We start from the raw sequence: 15,813 nt of genomic DNA on the forward strand, positions 1-15,813 counted from the left end.
TTTCATAGTTACAGGTTACTTTCATTGTCACTTGGGCCCATAATGAGGTGGATGAGAATACTTTTTGTACTGTATGACAATAGCTTGTCACACTCAGAATTTAAAAATATATATACCATAGTTCGAAACAAAATGTTTGTTACTTTTGAGAAGAAACTGAAGGTTTTTTTTAAAAAGAAAAAGCAAAACTGTAGCAATAATGCAAAGTGCTTCAGGTTTCCTTGGAGTAATGATTGTAATTAATCAACATTTAAAAAGTAATTTTCCAGCAGTCGGATAGTCCACACCAAAAACTTAAGAAGTGAAACTTACCCAATACTTTTTCTTTAATTTTTGTAAATCTCAAAAGCCTCCCAAAGTCAATTTTATTTCCAGTGCCAGCAAGCAAAGCAAAGCCAAAAAGGCCACAATTTCTCTTTAAATTAATGGTCTCTCACCATTAAGAGAGGGAAGCAGCAGGGAGAAAACAGAGTTCTCTGGGAAAGAGACTGAGAAAGCCTGAATTTTGAGAAATGATGTTTGGTAAAGCATAGATCCCTATGCTAGAAAATTCAAAAGGCCCTGCTCTAACCTACGTTTCCCAAAATTCTGCTCAGCATCAGAAAGTCCCAATCAAGATAGGGGAGGTATTTGTCCCTCCATAGCAGCAGCCAGCCAGAGTTCCAATAAATTGTTGAATCTACAAAGAGGACTGACCGATACTTCTAGTAAGTACATTTCTATGCTGGGCTGGGAAGAAATTCCTAAATGGAAGTTCTATTGCTTAATATGAGAGACATTCAATGCGATAGCTGTTGTGACTTTTTAAAAAAACTTGATGGGCTATCAGTGGTAAATGTGTTCTACCATTGTAGCAATTTTCACCCCAAAAGCTGTATAAATGATGGAGAAAGGAGCCCCAGAAGTTTCCCCACTCGCTCAAAGTAACAAATTTTTCAGTAATTATACTTTTGAAAATTTTTAGAAGCAAAACGTTTGTGCCCCCTAATTTTATAATAAGTTTTGAAACATTTTTTTCATTGATCATAGCGCAGCCTAGTCTTTATTTTGGTTTCTTGACTACAATATCCATTTTGATTAATAGCTGAGCCAAATTATAGAAAATCTCTGCCTATTTCAATGTCTTTATTTTTTTACTTTAAAGTTATGGGAATCATCTCTGGCCATTATTTGGTTTTTTCATGTTCAATTGTAAATCTGCTTTTGTGCTTTCTTCCTTGAATTTCTACAGGTAACCTTCCAAGTTTTTGCTATTTTCTGTTAGTAGTATTATGTCACTTTCATATTTGAAAATGTTGATAGTATTCCTCCAACCTTCATAAAGCAAATCTATGAACTCTGTTCTGAATGTCCTCTTCCTCCCCTATCAAAATGTGAAATTCGTTTATTAGCTTCATCATAAACTATTCTATATACTCACACAATCTGGCAAGTTCAGAAAATTAAAAGACTCAAAGCTGAAGGAAGATTTTTAGGATATCATTTGCAAAGTATCAGTTTGATACTATGTACTAAATTCCACAGTGAACCTGTAGAAATGGAAAATAACAATGGCCCAATAATGATCAATGCCATTTCACCTATCTATCTTTAACTGGGAACAATTCTTTTGTTTCAAAAGTGGCCAATCCAGACTGATTAAAAGAACCCAAAGGTCCCTTGCTTCTGGTTTTTCCTATTTGGTATCAGAGATTTTGTTTATTCACGCATATTTTCTTTCAACTCCTTGGAAACCAGCTTCCTAGGACGATTTATTTTAACTTAGTTTAAAATTGGAAAGTAGGGGAGCCGAATCTGGGACATTTTGATCAGTCTGAATGTGCCCTTGAAAAGGATAAACAGAAACCTGTATGCAGTTGAAAGGCACCATAGGATCCATTAATAAATGTCCACAATTTAAACTTTAGGAGTAAAACCTGAGAGTCACCTCTAATAGAAGGCTTTCAACATCCAAGCACTGCTTCCTGAGATATGCCGACAGCTTTAATGGCCATTAAAACACCTCGGACTATTCACAGCCCCAAGTAGATTTAAGCATCTTTCAATGGGCGACTTTGGTGTTATATTTTCAACAACTTCCCAACCTCTCCATTCTTTCCCTTTGACACCAGGAATGTCGGCCTGCTGCTCAGCAAACCTAAATAAGTTTCCTTTCATCCACACTTTATATCCTATCTCCAGCTGTTAATTTAACAGAATAGTTCTTCCGGATAAAGGAGCAGTGTGAGACAGCTGCTCCTGCAGCTCAGACAGTATTGTGAGTGCATGCCCATTCGAAGAGCGGGCACCGTGGCTGCTACGCTCAAATCAATGCTGTGCAGTTACCAAGGAAAGCTTCAAAAGTGTCCTTCATTAATGAATCTGTGAATGGAGGGTGACTGGACGATACCGACTGCCACTTATTGCCCACAGGGCCACGATTAATGAGCAGGATCTGTGCTGCCCTAGGCCCAACATCCACCTTATTGCAACAAAGTTATTCCAGTTGTATATGTGTGTCTGTATGTGTGCACATTTGCTAATATTTGGACAGACCAGCTCATGCATAAACATGCGCAGTAATTCACATAAGAGACCAAGAGAGAGCAATGAGAAAGGTATCTCATGCAGTAAATGTTGCCTGTGCCTAATATCAGGATGCAACGAACGAATATCTGGATTGTATTAAACATTATTCTTCTGGCATGCTGTTGATTTATTCAGGCAGGCTTTTAAAACACAGTTCTTTAAAAAATGAAATGGGTGACGCTATATGGTGTTGGTAAATTGTGTTTAACGGGGAATTGTTTATTTATTGAATTTTAACTGAATTGTCTTTATAGTTGTCCTAGTTCAATTCTATTTTAATATTTACTTTTTGTGTGTTTGTAAAGGCATAGTTTTTTTTAAATATTGTGAATTACCTTGGGACTCAGTTCCTGTGATAAAAGAGAATTATAAATGTTAATACTACTACTACTACTACTACTACTACTAATAATAATAATAATAATAAGTAAATTACACGAGGACAGAAATAATAATAATAATAATAACAACAACAACTTTATTCTTGTACCCCGCCTCCATCTCCCCAAAGGGACTCAGGCAGCTTACATAAGAAAAACAATCAATACCTTTAAAACACAATATAATAACGTAGTTATAAAAACAACATAACATGACAATTATTAAAACCAAGACATCAATTGCTATGTACAAAGGGTGATTAGTGCACAACTCTGAGTAAAATCCATGAGTAAAATAGAGACGGGCAGGGGAGGACAAGGAACCAATTGCATTAAAATCCTAAAACCTATAAAATGGGGGGGAGCAATATTAAAGTGCAGCACCGTTTGAAAACGAGATACATGGCTGGTGGCCTCTTCACTCAAAAGCGTGCTGGAACATCCATGTTTTTAGACTCCGCCAGAAGATGGACAATGAAGGAGCCAATCTAATCTCCCTGGGGAGCCACTACCGAGAAGGCCCTCTTTCTTGTTCCCACCAACCGTGCTTGAGACGGAGGTGGGAGCGAGAGAAAGGCCTCCCTGGAAGATCTCAGGGCATTGTCTGCTTCTTAAGCAGTGTGTTCATGGCAAAATAAACATGCAAACTATATGTTGCAGAAGGAATCATGGTGAGATTACTAAAAAACATGGCAGGAGGCAAGTTTGGGGAGCCAGAGCTGGCTCAGGATTGATAATTGATATTGCTGTATCAACAACTACATAAAAAGAAACAATTAACAGTAAAAGTCAACCTGCAGCAAAACTGGAACAGGTTTTCTGCTTACCCATAGTTCTTGCAAATAGAGAATGTTGGTGTATAAAGTTATGTGAATTCTATCTGCATCTAAGTTGTCATACAAAAATTAATCATATTTGGTAAAGCAAATCTGTAAACTATGGAAGCCTGTTTTAGGGCAGTTATGCACTAACAGAGATTTTCAATGCTAAATTAAGTGGTCGGTAATGACAATATATTTATCTCATTTGCTAGACTGAGGGCTAGACATGATTTACTACATCTCCATTGAAAGGTAGTATCTATGACTGCAATATCTGCTGGTGTCTAAATGTGGCCCTGCAGCTGTGAGCACCTCAGCATCTCTTCCACTGTTGGAAATGCTTATTAAATCAATACAGAAGAAGAAGCCTATGATAAGTGGTTATTAATAAATATTTGTTGTTGGCTTTCAGCCACAGAGGGAAACAATGTGCTTAAAATGAAACATAATTTAATTGAACAAATCCTGCCAAGAAATCCCTGTGACATGTTTGGTCTCAGGTTTCAATGAGTCAGAATCAAGTGGAAGAAACAGAAAAATAATGATGAACACATTATTTTAAATTAACTACCAGACTCAAAAGCTAATTTAATGGTCAATGGAAATGGATTCCCTGAGCCTTTATTGTGGCTAAGAATCTAATATTTCAACGGCGAAACGATAAATGCCCACTTACTACAATTCCATGAACTGAGGGCTTCACAACCCTTTATGCTTTAGCATGTCTAAGTTAGCAACCATTGTAGCAACTTTGTATCAATATTTATCCAATTTGTCAGTTTTGGTGTGTTTCTTCTACTAAGCTAGCAGAAGTCTTTTTCCCTCCTGTTCTTTTGGTTTTTTTCTCTCCCTGTTTTGATTTAATTAATACACAATAAAATGTTTTTTTAATCAAATAACTTTTTTCCTTGCACAGATTGTACTTCAGTATAATGACAATAGTAGCCCTGGATGTTCTAACTATGGCTGTAATTCTCCAAAAGATGTATAAAACTAGGCCACATCTGGGGGGAAGGGGGGCAATAAAGGACTACGTCTTCAATATAATTGTACAACTGCATGTATATGTGTATAGATACATATAAATACATATGACTGAGTCAATGTGGTACATTGGTTTGAACTCTGAACTAGGAGATTGAGGTTTAAGTCCCATTCAGCCATAAAAACCCATTAGAAGTCCTATTATTTCAATCTAAGTGGAAGGCAATGACAAAGTTCCTCTGCATAAAACCTGCCAAGAAACATGAGTGCTGTCATAAGTTGGCCCTTACGGCTGCCATACATTGGAGTCAACTTGAAGTAACATAACCAAATGGAGATAGGATCGTGCTGGCTCCTGGAGTATTCAATAGGCACTTCGAACTTTGCTCCAAACCAATGTGCAGTTGTAAGACTGATAATATGCCATCTCAATGGCTCATCCCACTCTATGTTTTGCATATGTGTGTATGTTTTTTCCTAAACAGTCTTCAGTACCAGTATAATGATTTTTTAAATTAAATTATGTTTAGTTTTAAGCACATCATATTATTTGGAAGATTTAGACCAGGAGTGAGCTGACACTTACAGTAAATATAGGGCTCTGTGATCCATGTTTAAATCTCCGAGCACCACAACAACAAACAAAACATTACTTTACAATGTACTTACTTGTACTCTAGAGTTGGGTCAAAGCAGCAGTCCTCTAACACATTCAGGGAGTTCATCAACAAGGGATTCATTTGTTTGTCAAAGATATCACTGAAAACAATAAAAAACAACAAACAGGAAATAATATTCTGAAGCTTGTTCTTTTCCTATCATTTGTTTATGTTTTTAAATGTGTTCTGACAGATGAGAATACTAGACTATACAATATATGTAACAGATATGGATGTAGCGACAGAACATACCAAAACTGCAAGTCACCACTAGAGCAGCAAACACTGTCAGAGAAATTTGTCTATATACAACATGTGGTATATTATCTTTCACATCTTTGTTTTGAGCAGAAAGATAAAGTTCCTAGAATTAAGTTTTCTAAAAAAACAAAACCCAGGAATTCCCAATTTCCACTTGGCACACCCCACACATGTTGGGCTACATCTACCATTACCCCAGGCAGTTTGGCTAACTAAATGACACCACTGAGTTGTGACCATGGGAGTTCTAGTCAGTCATGTTTAGAGCTTTCTATAAAATGGGGACGGTTGTGTGATGTCACAGACTTTTGGCAGAAAATATTGTTTTATGTATTAAGTTCATATGGTTATGTACGAACCATGTAATAGAGGTAATCAGGAAAGAAAAAATGAATTGGATGCTGACAGTAAGTCATGATTAGATGAATGTTTTAAGGCACATGTGTCAAACCCAAGGCCTGCAGGCCAAATCTTATTTTATGTGGCCCTCCAGATGATGGACTACAATTCTTGTATTCCTCATCATCAGACATCACGCCTAGAACTGATTTTTGTGTACAATAACATCTGGAAGGCTGCAGTTTGTTCTGTTTTTTTCCTATTCAATCAATATATTTGATGAAAAAATACAAACAGTCATGATGTGAATACATTCACATTATGCTGAAATTCCTCCATATCCTAACCTCTCTTTTTTTTTCTCCCCAAAGGGAATTTTTATTAATCATTATTTTATATTACATAATAAGTTACATTTTCCTTTTCCATTCCCTTCTCCCTCCCCCTCCCTGTTGACAACTTAAACCTTATTTTCTTGTTACATGAGCCTTCTTTCCATTCTTTCCCATTTTTTTCTTCTAACTTTCATCATATGGTTTAACAATCTGTAGCCATCTGCTAAATTGAGTCCATATTTCTTTAATTTTCTTCTGTTTGACTGACCATGTTTTTTTGTTTCTTATAATGTCCATAATATCCAGTTGTATTTGATCCCATATATATCCATACCATTTTTCAAGTGTCCATTTCTTTTTATCCTTCCACCCCCACGCTATTACTGTAGCTCTAAACATTATCATCATCAAGTCTTGATCTTGGTCCTTAAGTCTTCTGTTCCCATATATCCCTATTAACAGAATTTGCATATTTATATCAAATTTGGTTTTAGTATGTAATTCAACCTGGGTTAGAATTTGTTTCCAATTTTTTTTTTATTTCTTCACATTCCCACCTGTCACGACCCAGGCTGCAGAGCACCAATAACCATACACAGAGGCCAGAATCTATCTAATATCTTTATTAAGGAAATATATAAAGTTAATAAAAACAAGTATAGGAAATAGTCCAGAAGTAGACCTTTCAGGAAAGGTCAAAATTAGTCCAAAAAAGCAATGTCCAATATGAAATATTAAGGTCCAAAGTTGTAATCCAATAACCGAAACACTCACTTGCCAAGCAAGTGAGGGGAGATGACAAGGTCCTTTAGTCCATGAACTTGAGCAAGGCTAGGAAATAACTTGATTCTTGGCACACAAAGCTTGATTCAAGGCAACAAGGAAACGAGGAGCAAGAACAAGATCCGTAGTAATTACTTGGCGAGGTCCGGAAAACAAGGCAAGATCCGGGGAGAAAACAAGGCTGAGAACGAAGGCTTGGAGCAGGAACAAAGGCTTGAAAGCAGGAGTAGCTGTCCACACACGCTGCTCCGGTAGCTGACGAATTGACTCCGCAAGATTCCTTCGGGAGCAAGGAACCTAAATAGGCCTTGTTTTCCCACCAGAGAACACTTCTCTGGGGAATCAGAAACGAAAGTCAATCTCTGTGTCCAGATGTATGACTCCCTAAAATTTCTCATGGCAGCAGGCTTAATCATCTGAATGCTTTGCTGCAATTCTCAAGCTCCTGCGATTAGCTTGTTGCACTCCTTTTTGCTGGAGATAATAATTACGGCGCGAAAAAGGGGGAGAACTCGACTCAGGGCTTGTTTGGCAGATTTCTGGAAGACAAGCCTCCTGCAGGTGCAAAGGCTCAATTTCTGGCTGGGATAGTTCCTTTTCTGGCTGAAATGGTGGAAAACCCAAGTTTTCCTCTTCATCATTCACAACAGCACTAGGAACGGGACTACATGGCCCATGAGTCATCACACTATCCCCCTCCTCAAGCCCCCTCTCAAACTGGGACTCTCTCCCCGAGGCGCGAGGCCGCGGCTTGGCGGGATAGGTCAGATGGAAGCGGCGGGTTAAATCGGGGGCATGGACTGTGGAAGCGTCTTCCCAAGAACGTTCCTCGGGGCCAAAACCCACCCAGTCAATGAGATATTGTAGGCGGCGGCGGTGAAAGCGAGAATCCAAAATGTCCTGAACCTCGAATTCCTCCTCCCCATCCACCAAAACAGGAGTGGGGGCCGGCCGGTCTGCATCAGGGCGCACACCTTCCGCCGGAAGGAGCAGAGAGCGATGAAACACTGGATGAATGCGCATAGAGCGCGGAAGTTGGAGTTTGAAAGTCACGGGGTTAAGTTGCGCCACCACTGGGTAGGGCCCAATGAAACGGGCATCTAATTTCCGGCAAGGGCGATGGGAGGGCAAAAAGCGAGTGGACAGAAGAACCCGGTCTCCTACCTTGATTTCGGGGCCCGGCTGGCGATGTTTGTCAGCGTGGCGTTTATAGTCCTCCTTGGCTTGGTCCAGTTGCTGGAGCAAAAGTTGTTGCACCGCTGTGAGTTCCTGCAGCCAGTCCTCTGCTGCGGGAACTTCTGAGGTTTCAATGACAGGAGGAAAGAAACGTGGATGGAAGCCGTAGTTTGCAAAGAACGGGGTTTCTTTAGTTGAAGCCTGGACCCCATTGTTGTAGGCAAACTCTGACAGCGGTAACAGGGAAACCCAATTGTCCTGCTGGTAGTTCACATAACAGCGAAGGTATTGTTCCAAAGTGGCATTGGTGCGCTCAGTTTGCCCATCCGTTTGGGGATGGTGAGCCGAAGATAAACGAGAGTCTATGCCCAATAGTTTTTGTAGTGCTTTCCAGAACCGAGAGGTGAATTGGGACCCACGGTCTGTGACCAAACTCTTGGGCAATCCATGTAATCTGAAAACATGTTGAAGGAATAGATCTGCAGTCTCTTTGGCCGTGGGAAGGCCATCACAGGGAATGAAATGGGCTAACTTGGTAAAAAGGTCCACCACCACTAGGATCGTGGTGAATCCACAGGAAGGTGGTAGATCAGTGATAAAATCCGCAGAGATTATTTCCCATGGGTGGGATGGGGTAGGGAGGGGATGCAGAAGCCCTGAGGGTCTTTCCCTTCTTGTCTTGGAGCGCTGGCATACTGGGCAGGTGTTGACATATTTCTCCACATCCTTGCGGATCTTGGGCCACCAGAAGTCTCTTAGGATCAAATGCATGGTTTTGAATAGTCCGAAATGCCCTGCTGGCTTGCAGTCATGACACAGACGAAGTGCTTTTTCCCTGCCCGGTCCTGGGGGGATGTAAACATGATTTCTATAGCAAAGTAGCCCATCCTTGAGCGAAAAGGGAAAACGTAGCCCTTGGCGAAGTTGGTCTTGTGCCCAAGCATCTGCTTGCTGACTAGCCCTGATTTCCTGAGCACAAAGGGGCCCTGGAGTAGAGGGAGTTGATTCAATGGGAGTGGATTTGGTGTTTCCCACTGTGAGCGTGGCAAAGTTCTCGGGTTGTAGCAGCTGGGACTCAAAGGTCTCCTTGCGCCCTGCAGCGTATTCCGGTTTCCGTGACAGGGCATCTGCTTGCTTGGTCTGGGCTGGGGTTACATAATGAATTTGGAAGTTAAAACGTTCAAAGAATAAAGCCCAGCGTTGTTGCCTCTGATTTAGCTTGCGGGCAGTTCTTAGATGCTCTAGATTCCAATGATCAGTATGGACTTCAATGGGATATTTGGCCCCTTCTAACCAATGTCTCCAAGTTTCAAAGGCTGCCTTTATGGCCAAAAGTTCTTTTTCCCAAATAGTGTAATTTCTCTCTGGTGCAGTCAATTGACGGGAATAAAAGGCACAAGGTGGAGATGATCTCCCACTGGTTGTAGGAGTACAGCCCCAATCGCCACATCGGAGGCGTCCGCCTGCACGACAAAAGGGGTTTCAGGATCTGGATGCTGAAGGATTGGCTGGGACGTGAATAATTTCTTTAGTTGCTGGAAACCTTTCTCTGCTTGATCTGTCCAGCGGAAAGGCTGTTTCCCACGGATGCAGCTGGTGATTGGGTCAGACCAGCGGGCAAAGTCTGGAATGAACTTGCGGTAGTAGTTCGCGAACCCCAAGAATCGTTGCACCTCTTTCTTGTTGGTTGGCGCCCGCCATTCCAATACTGCTGTGACCTTTGCCGGGTCCATGGTGAGCCCTAGTGGCGAGACACGATATCCCAGGAAATCTACCTCTTGTAGATCAAAAGCGCATTTTTCCAACTTGGCATAAAGTCCGTGGTCCCGCAATCGTTGTAACACCATTCTGACGTGATTCTCATATTCTGATTGTGATCTAGAAAACACCAAAAAATCGTCCAGGTAGATAATCAGGAACCGATCTAGATAATCCTGAAAGATATCGTTGACAAAATGCTGGAACGTTGCGGGAGCTCCACATAAACCGAAATTCATAACCAGGGTTTCGAATAAACCGAATTTTGTCTGGAAGGCAGTCTTCCACTCGTCCCCTTCCCTGATGCGAACTAGATTATAAGCTCCTCGAAGATCCAGTTTGGTGTAAACATTAGCCCCTCGAAGCCGGTCTAAGAGGTCTGAGATCAAAGGCAGGGGATACCGGTTTCGTTTAGTGATATTGTTCAATGCTCTATAGTCCACCACCAAGCGTAGGTCCCCTGACTTCTTTTTCACAAACATCACTGGGGAAGCGGCTGGGGATTGAGAGGGTCTGATAAACCCCTTGCGGAGGTTTGTCTCTAAGAACTCCCTGAGAGCTTCTTGCTCTGGTTCAGTCAGGGAGTAGAGGTGTCCTCGCGGAATCGGGGCCCCCTCCACCAAGTCAATGGCACAGTCATAAGGTCTATGTGGGGGTAGTCTCTCGGCTTCTTTTTCATTGAATACATCCCAATATTCTGAGTACTTCTTGGGCAAGGTGATGATGGGTTCAGCGTCTGTGGCATGGCATACCTTGGCTACAAGGCAATGGTTTTGGCAATATTTTGAAGCAAACTGCAGTTCTCTGTTGGACCAGGAGATGCTTGGGTCGTGGAGTGTCAGCCATGGAATTCCCAAAATCACAGGGAAGTGGGGAACCTCGGTAACAAAGAAGGAAATCTCTTCCATGTGTTCCCTTATCCACATTCTGGTGGGTTCCGACCACTGGCTTACTGGACCTGTCTTGAGGGGGCGGCCATCGATGGCTTGCACCACACGGGCGTTCTTGAAGTCGTGATATTGTAATCCCAGAGAGTCGGCATACTCTCTGTCAATGAAGTTGTTTGTGGCTCCTGAGTCTATCATGGCATGGACCATGACGGGTCCTTTTTTTACTGACCACAAGGTGACCACTAGAAGAAATAGGACCCCGGTTGGCGGCTCTTGAGTGGGTTTTTTGACCGGGTTGGCGAGCCTCTCTACGCCCGGTCGCTGGCTTCCCCCGCCGGCTGTGCGCCAGCCGCCTCAGACGTCTTCGTCTCCGTGGAGGACGCCGCCGCCAGACGAGCGGCGGGCTTCCCTTTGGCTGGACACTCTCTGGCAAAGTGGCCCCCGTTTCCGCAGTACCAACAGAGATTTAGGCGTTGGCGACGGGCCTTCTCGGCGGCATCTAATCTGGGACGCACATTGCCCAACTGCATCGGCACCTCCTCGCTTCCTCTGGGGTATGGGGCTGGTGGCGGGGGTCTCCACACTGGGCGCGGCTGGACGCCGGTGGGAGCGGGAGGTCTCGCTCCGGTCCTACCGCTCTGGCCTCGGATCCATTGTCTTCTGTTGGCAATCATGACTTCAGCTCGTAAACATTGATCAATGAGTGCTTCAAGAGAGTGTGGAGGATCCACCTTGGAGATTTCCTCCAGCATCTCGATGTTGAGACCCTCCCGAAATTGTCCTCTGAGGGCTATATCGTTCCATCCGGTGTTATGGGCCAGCACTCGGAACTCGGCTATGTACTGGGACATGGGTCTGTCCCCTTGGGAGAGGCGCCGGAGTTTGTGGCCGGCTGCCTCCAAATTGTCCTCAATCCCCCAAGTCGCCTTAATGTGATCCAAGAATTGTTGCGCTGATCTTAGATGTGGGGAGTCTTGGTCGAACAGTGCCGTCGCCCAGTTGGCCGCTGGCCCGTCTAGGAGACTGTAGATCCACGCCACCTTGATGTCTTCTTGGGGAAACTCGGCATTACGGGCCTCTAGATAAGCCTGGCATTGGCGACGGAAAACATGAACCTTAGAAGCTTCTCCAGTAAACTTGGTTGGCAGCGCCAGGGCCGGGAGACGGATTCCGCGTTCCTTCAATCCCCTTATTTCTCCCTCCTGCGCATTGAGCTTATCACGGATGCGGTCCACTTCATCCTTGTCGATGGTGTAACTGAGTGGTTGGGCCCCCGGTCCGGCTCCGGTAGACATTCTGGCCTAGGTTAATTGGTGCTTAGGGAGGCGGAGTCAAACTGTCACGACCCAGGCTGCAGAGCACCAATAACCATACACAGAGGCCAGAATCTATCTAATATCTTTATTAAGGAAATATATAAAGTTAATAAAAACAAGTATAGGAAATAGTCCAGAAGTAGACCTTTCAGGAAAGGTCAAAATTAGTCCAAAAAAGCAATGTCCAATATGAAATATTAAGGTCCAAAGTTGTAATCCAATAACCGAAACACTCACTTGCCAAGCAAGTGAGGGGAGATGACAAGGTCCTTTAGTCCATGAACTTGAGCAAGGCTAGGAAATAACTTGATTCTTGGCATACAAAGCTTGATTCAAGGCAACAAGGAAACGAGGAGCAAGAACAAGATCCGTGGTAATTACTTGGCGAGGTCCGGAAAACAAGGCAAGATCCGGGGAGAAAACAAGGCTGAGAACGAAGGCTTGGAGCAGGAACAAAGGCTTGAAAGCAGGAGTAGCTGTCCACACACGCTGCTCCGGTAGCTGACGAATTGACTCCGCAAGATTCCTTCGGGAGCAAGGAACCTAAATAGGCCTCGTTTTCCCACCAGAGAACACTTCTCTGGGGAATCAGAAACGAAAGTCAATCTCTGTGTCCAGATGTATGACTCCCTAAAATTTCTCATGGCAGCAGGCTTAATCATCTGAATGCTTTGCTGCAATTCTCAAGCTCCTGCGATTAGCTTGTTGCACTCCTTTTTGCTGGAGATAATAATTACGGCGCGAAAAAGGGGGAGAACTCGACTCAGGGCTTGTTTGGCAGATTTCTGGAAGACAAGCCTCCTGCAGGTGCAAAGGCTCAATTTCTGGCTGGGATAGTTCCTTTTCTGGCTGAAATGGTGGAAAACCCAAGTTTTCCTCTTCATCATTCACAACAGCACTAGGAACGGGACTACATGGCCCATGAGTCATCACACCACCATAGATGAGAGTACCATGACTCCCTACTCCCACAATGCCAACATTTGGGATTTAATCCCTGAATCATGTGTGCCAGTTGAATTGGTGTTCTGTACCATTTCATAATTATTTTCAGCAGTTTGTTCTGTTTAGACAGGATAGTGGAGTCTGAATTTAGATAAAAAGCATAATCTGACTTTAAAATGTCCTTTAACCTTTCCCCAACCTCAGTCACAAGTGCTGTTAGGTTGCAATTCCCATTATTCCTAATCCACATGGCATATAATCAAAAGTGATAGGAGTTGTTGTTCAAGAACATCTGAGGATCTAAAATGAGTAAAAACTAAAAAGTAGAGACCACTATGTAAAAAAAAAAATCTAGATGGCCCTCTGTATCCACAGATTCTCCATCCATGGATTCAACAGTCCTTTGAAAGCAACCATAAGGCTGATGTGGCCATCAATGAAATGAGGTTGACACCCCTGTTTTAAGAGAGCAGAATAAGTTTGGAAGTTGACAGTCTGAAGAATGTAAAGAGAATGGGGTGAATAAGTGAATATGAATGAAGTTCAACAGGGAAAAATGGGAATACTCCAATTAGGCAGAAAAAATGAAATGCAAAGATACAGAATGGCGGGTGCCTGTCTCAACAGCAGTACGTGTGAAAAAGACCTTGGAGTACTCGTGGACAAGAAGTTAAACATGAGCCAACAATGTGATGCGGCAGCTAAAAAAAGCAAACAGGATTTTGGCGTGCATCAATAGGAGTATAGTGTCTAGATCCAGGGAAGTCATGCTACCTCTCTATTCTGCCTTGGTCAGACCACACCTGGAATCACACTGTGTCCAATTCTGGGCACCGCAACTTAAGGGAGATGTTAAGAAGCTGGAATGTATCCAGAGGAGGGCAACTAAAATGATCAAGGGTATGGAGAACAAGCCTTATGAGGAGCAGCTTAAAGAGCTGAGCATGTTTAGCCTGCAGAAGAGAAGGCCAAGAAGAGACCTGATGAGGGCCATGTATAAATATGTGAAGGGAAGGCACAGGGAGGAGGGAGCCAGCTTGCTTTCTGCTGCCCTGGAGACTAGGATGCAGAACAATGGCTTCAAACTTTAGGAAAGGATATTCCACCTGAAATTTAGGAAGAACTTCCTCACTGTGAGAGCTGTTCAGCAATGGAACTCTCTGCCCCGGAGTGTGGTGGAGGTTCCTTCTTTAGAGGCTTTTAAACAGAGGCTGGATGGCCATCTGTTGGGGGTGCTTTGAAAGCGATTTTCCTGTTTCTTTGAAGGGGGTTGGACTGGATGGCCCACGAGGTCTCTTCCAACACTATGATTTTATGAGAGAGTCAATCAGTCAGGTTTAGGAATTAATCAGCACAGTTTAAGAGTTTAAGCTAACTAAAAGCGTGCGAGTGGGAAATGTGTTGTAAATGTTTTATTGCATATGCTCATGTATAAGTACAAATTTGATTCCAAAAATCTGTGGAGATCAATGTTAGTCCTTTTACCTTAACTCTTTTCAAAAAGACTTATCCATGGGTCATATCTGAATCCATATTTTTGGCCCCAAAACCTGTCCTTGATTTATTTTCCAAAAGAAACAATATCAAAGAGATCCTCGAGGACTGTTCAGTATAGAAAGCCAAACATGTTACTCTGCATAATTGAACTGCCTCACATGGGAAAGGGGGGAGTTATTTACACACCTGCTGTACAAGGTAATCCATACCTGACTTTCTCTTCGCAGAGCCGTGAAATAAACATCCCCAAAGCAAGCCCCATGTGGATTTGAACAGCCTGAGACTCATCTGCATTTGGTTTCCCAGGTAACAGGGCAATCAGTAAATTCAGGATTTCCTCCACCTTTTCCTTGTAGGATACAATAAAAATCGGCACCAACAGAGACAAAGCAGTCGCAGCACAGGAACGAGCAATAGCACTCGCCGTATTTTCACCAGAATAGGATTTCTAGGAGACAAAACACAGTCCCAAAAGAGTCTTGGTTTTATCCTTTTCCCTATATAGAAAACAATTATCACATTGCACAATGTTCTAAGAACTTTTTAAAAAAAAATTAAAATATAAGCAAAAGCCATATTGTGCTTTATTTGACAATGTAACCGCCCACAGTGTTGCTTACTAGTGCTATGTTTTAAAACCCTGAAATAAGCAATTAGTATGTTTTCTAGAGGGAAAGCTGCACTTTAAAAAACCCAGATGGGATTGAATGACCCTGTTACTGTGTATATGTAAATAAAAATGTCTCTATGAATGTTAATTAATTCCATAATTATAGCTCTGCTGGAATGTAAAGCCTGTGGGGGTGGATGCACACAATCATTCTAGAATATTTATATGCAGGTTGAGTATCCCTTATCCAAAATGCTTGGGACCTGAAGTATTTTGGATTTAAGATTTTTTTTCAGAATTTTGCGATAACTCAGTGGCCAGAGATACAGGGATTTTATGATAATGATAAATGTTGTATTTTAAGCCTATTTATATAATATGTATAGATAATGTTGGTTTATTGTTTATATGTTTGGATTGGGGAATGTAGTTGTTGTTCTTGTATCATATAGTTTTGTTTTTTACCCTTTGTTTGCCACTTTGAGTCTTGC

The 15,813-nt window shown here is 42.4% G+C and overlaps 1 protein-coding gene across 2 annotated transcripts in view; it reads right to left on the minus strand.

The window, feature by feature from the left end:
• The window catches only part of focad (focadhesin), a 166,404-nt gene that overhangs the window by 31,018 nt on the left and 119,573 nt on the right, over positions 1–15,813 (minus strand). For both annotated transcript variants that reach the window (XM_003216604.4, XM_062971878.1), the window contains exons 27-28: positions 14,922–15,160; positions 5,423–5,512 (exon numbers count right to left, since the gene is read on the minus strand). In XM_003216604.4, the coding sequence (XP_003216652.2) occupies positions 5,423–5,512; positions 14,922–15,160 (329 nt within the window). The remainder of the gene's footprint in view (positions 1–5,422; positions 5,513–14,921; positions 15,161–15,813) is intronic.

This window comes from Anolis carolinensis, chromosome 2 (genome assembly GCF_035594765.1).
Source record: "Anolis carolinensis isolate JA03-04 chromosome 2, rAnoCar3.1.pri, whole genome shotgun sequence".
Lineage (NCBI taxonomy): Eukaryota > Metazoa > Chordata > Lepidosauria > Squamata > Dactyloidae > Anolis > Anolis carolinensis.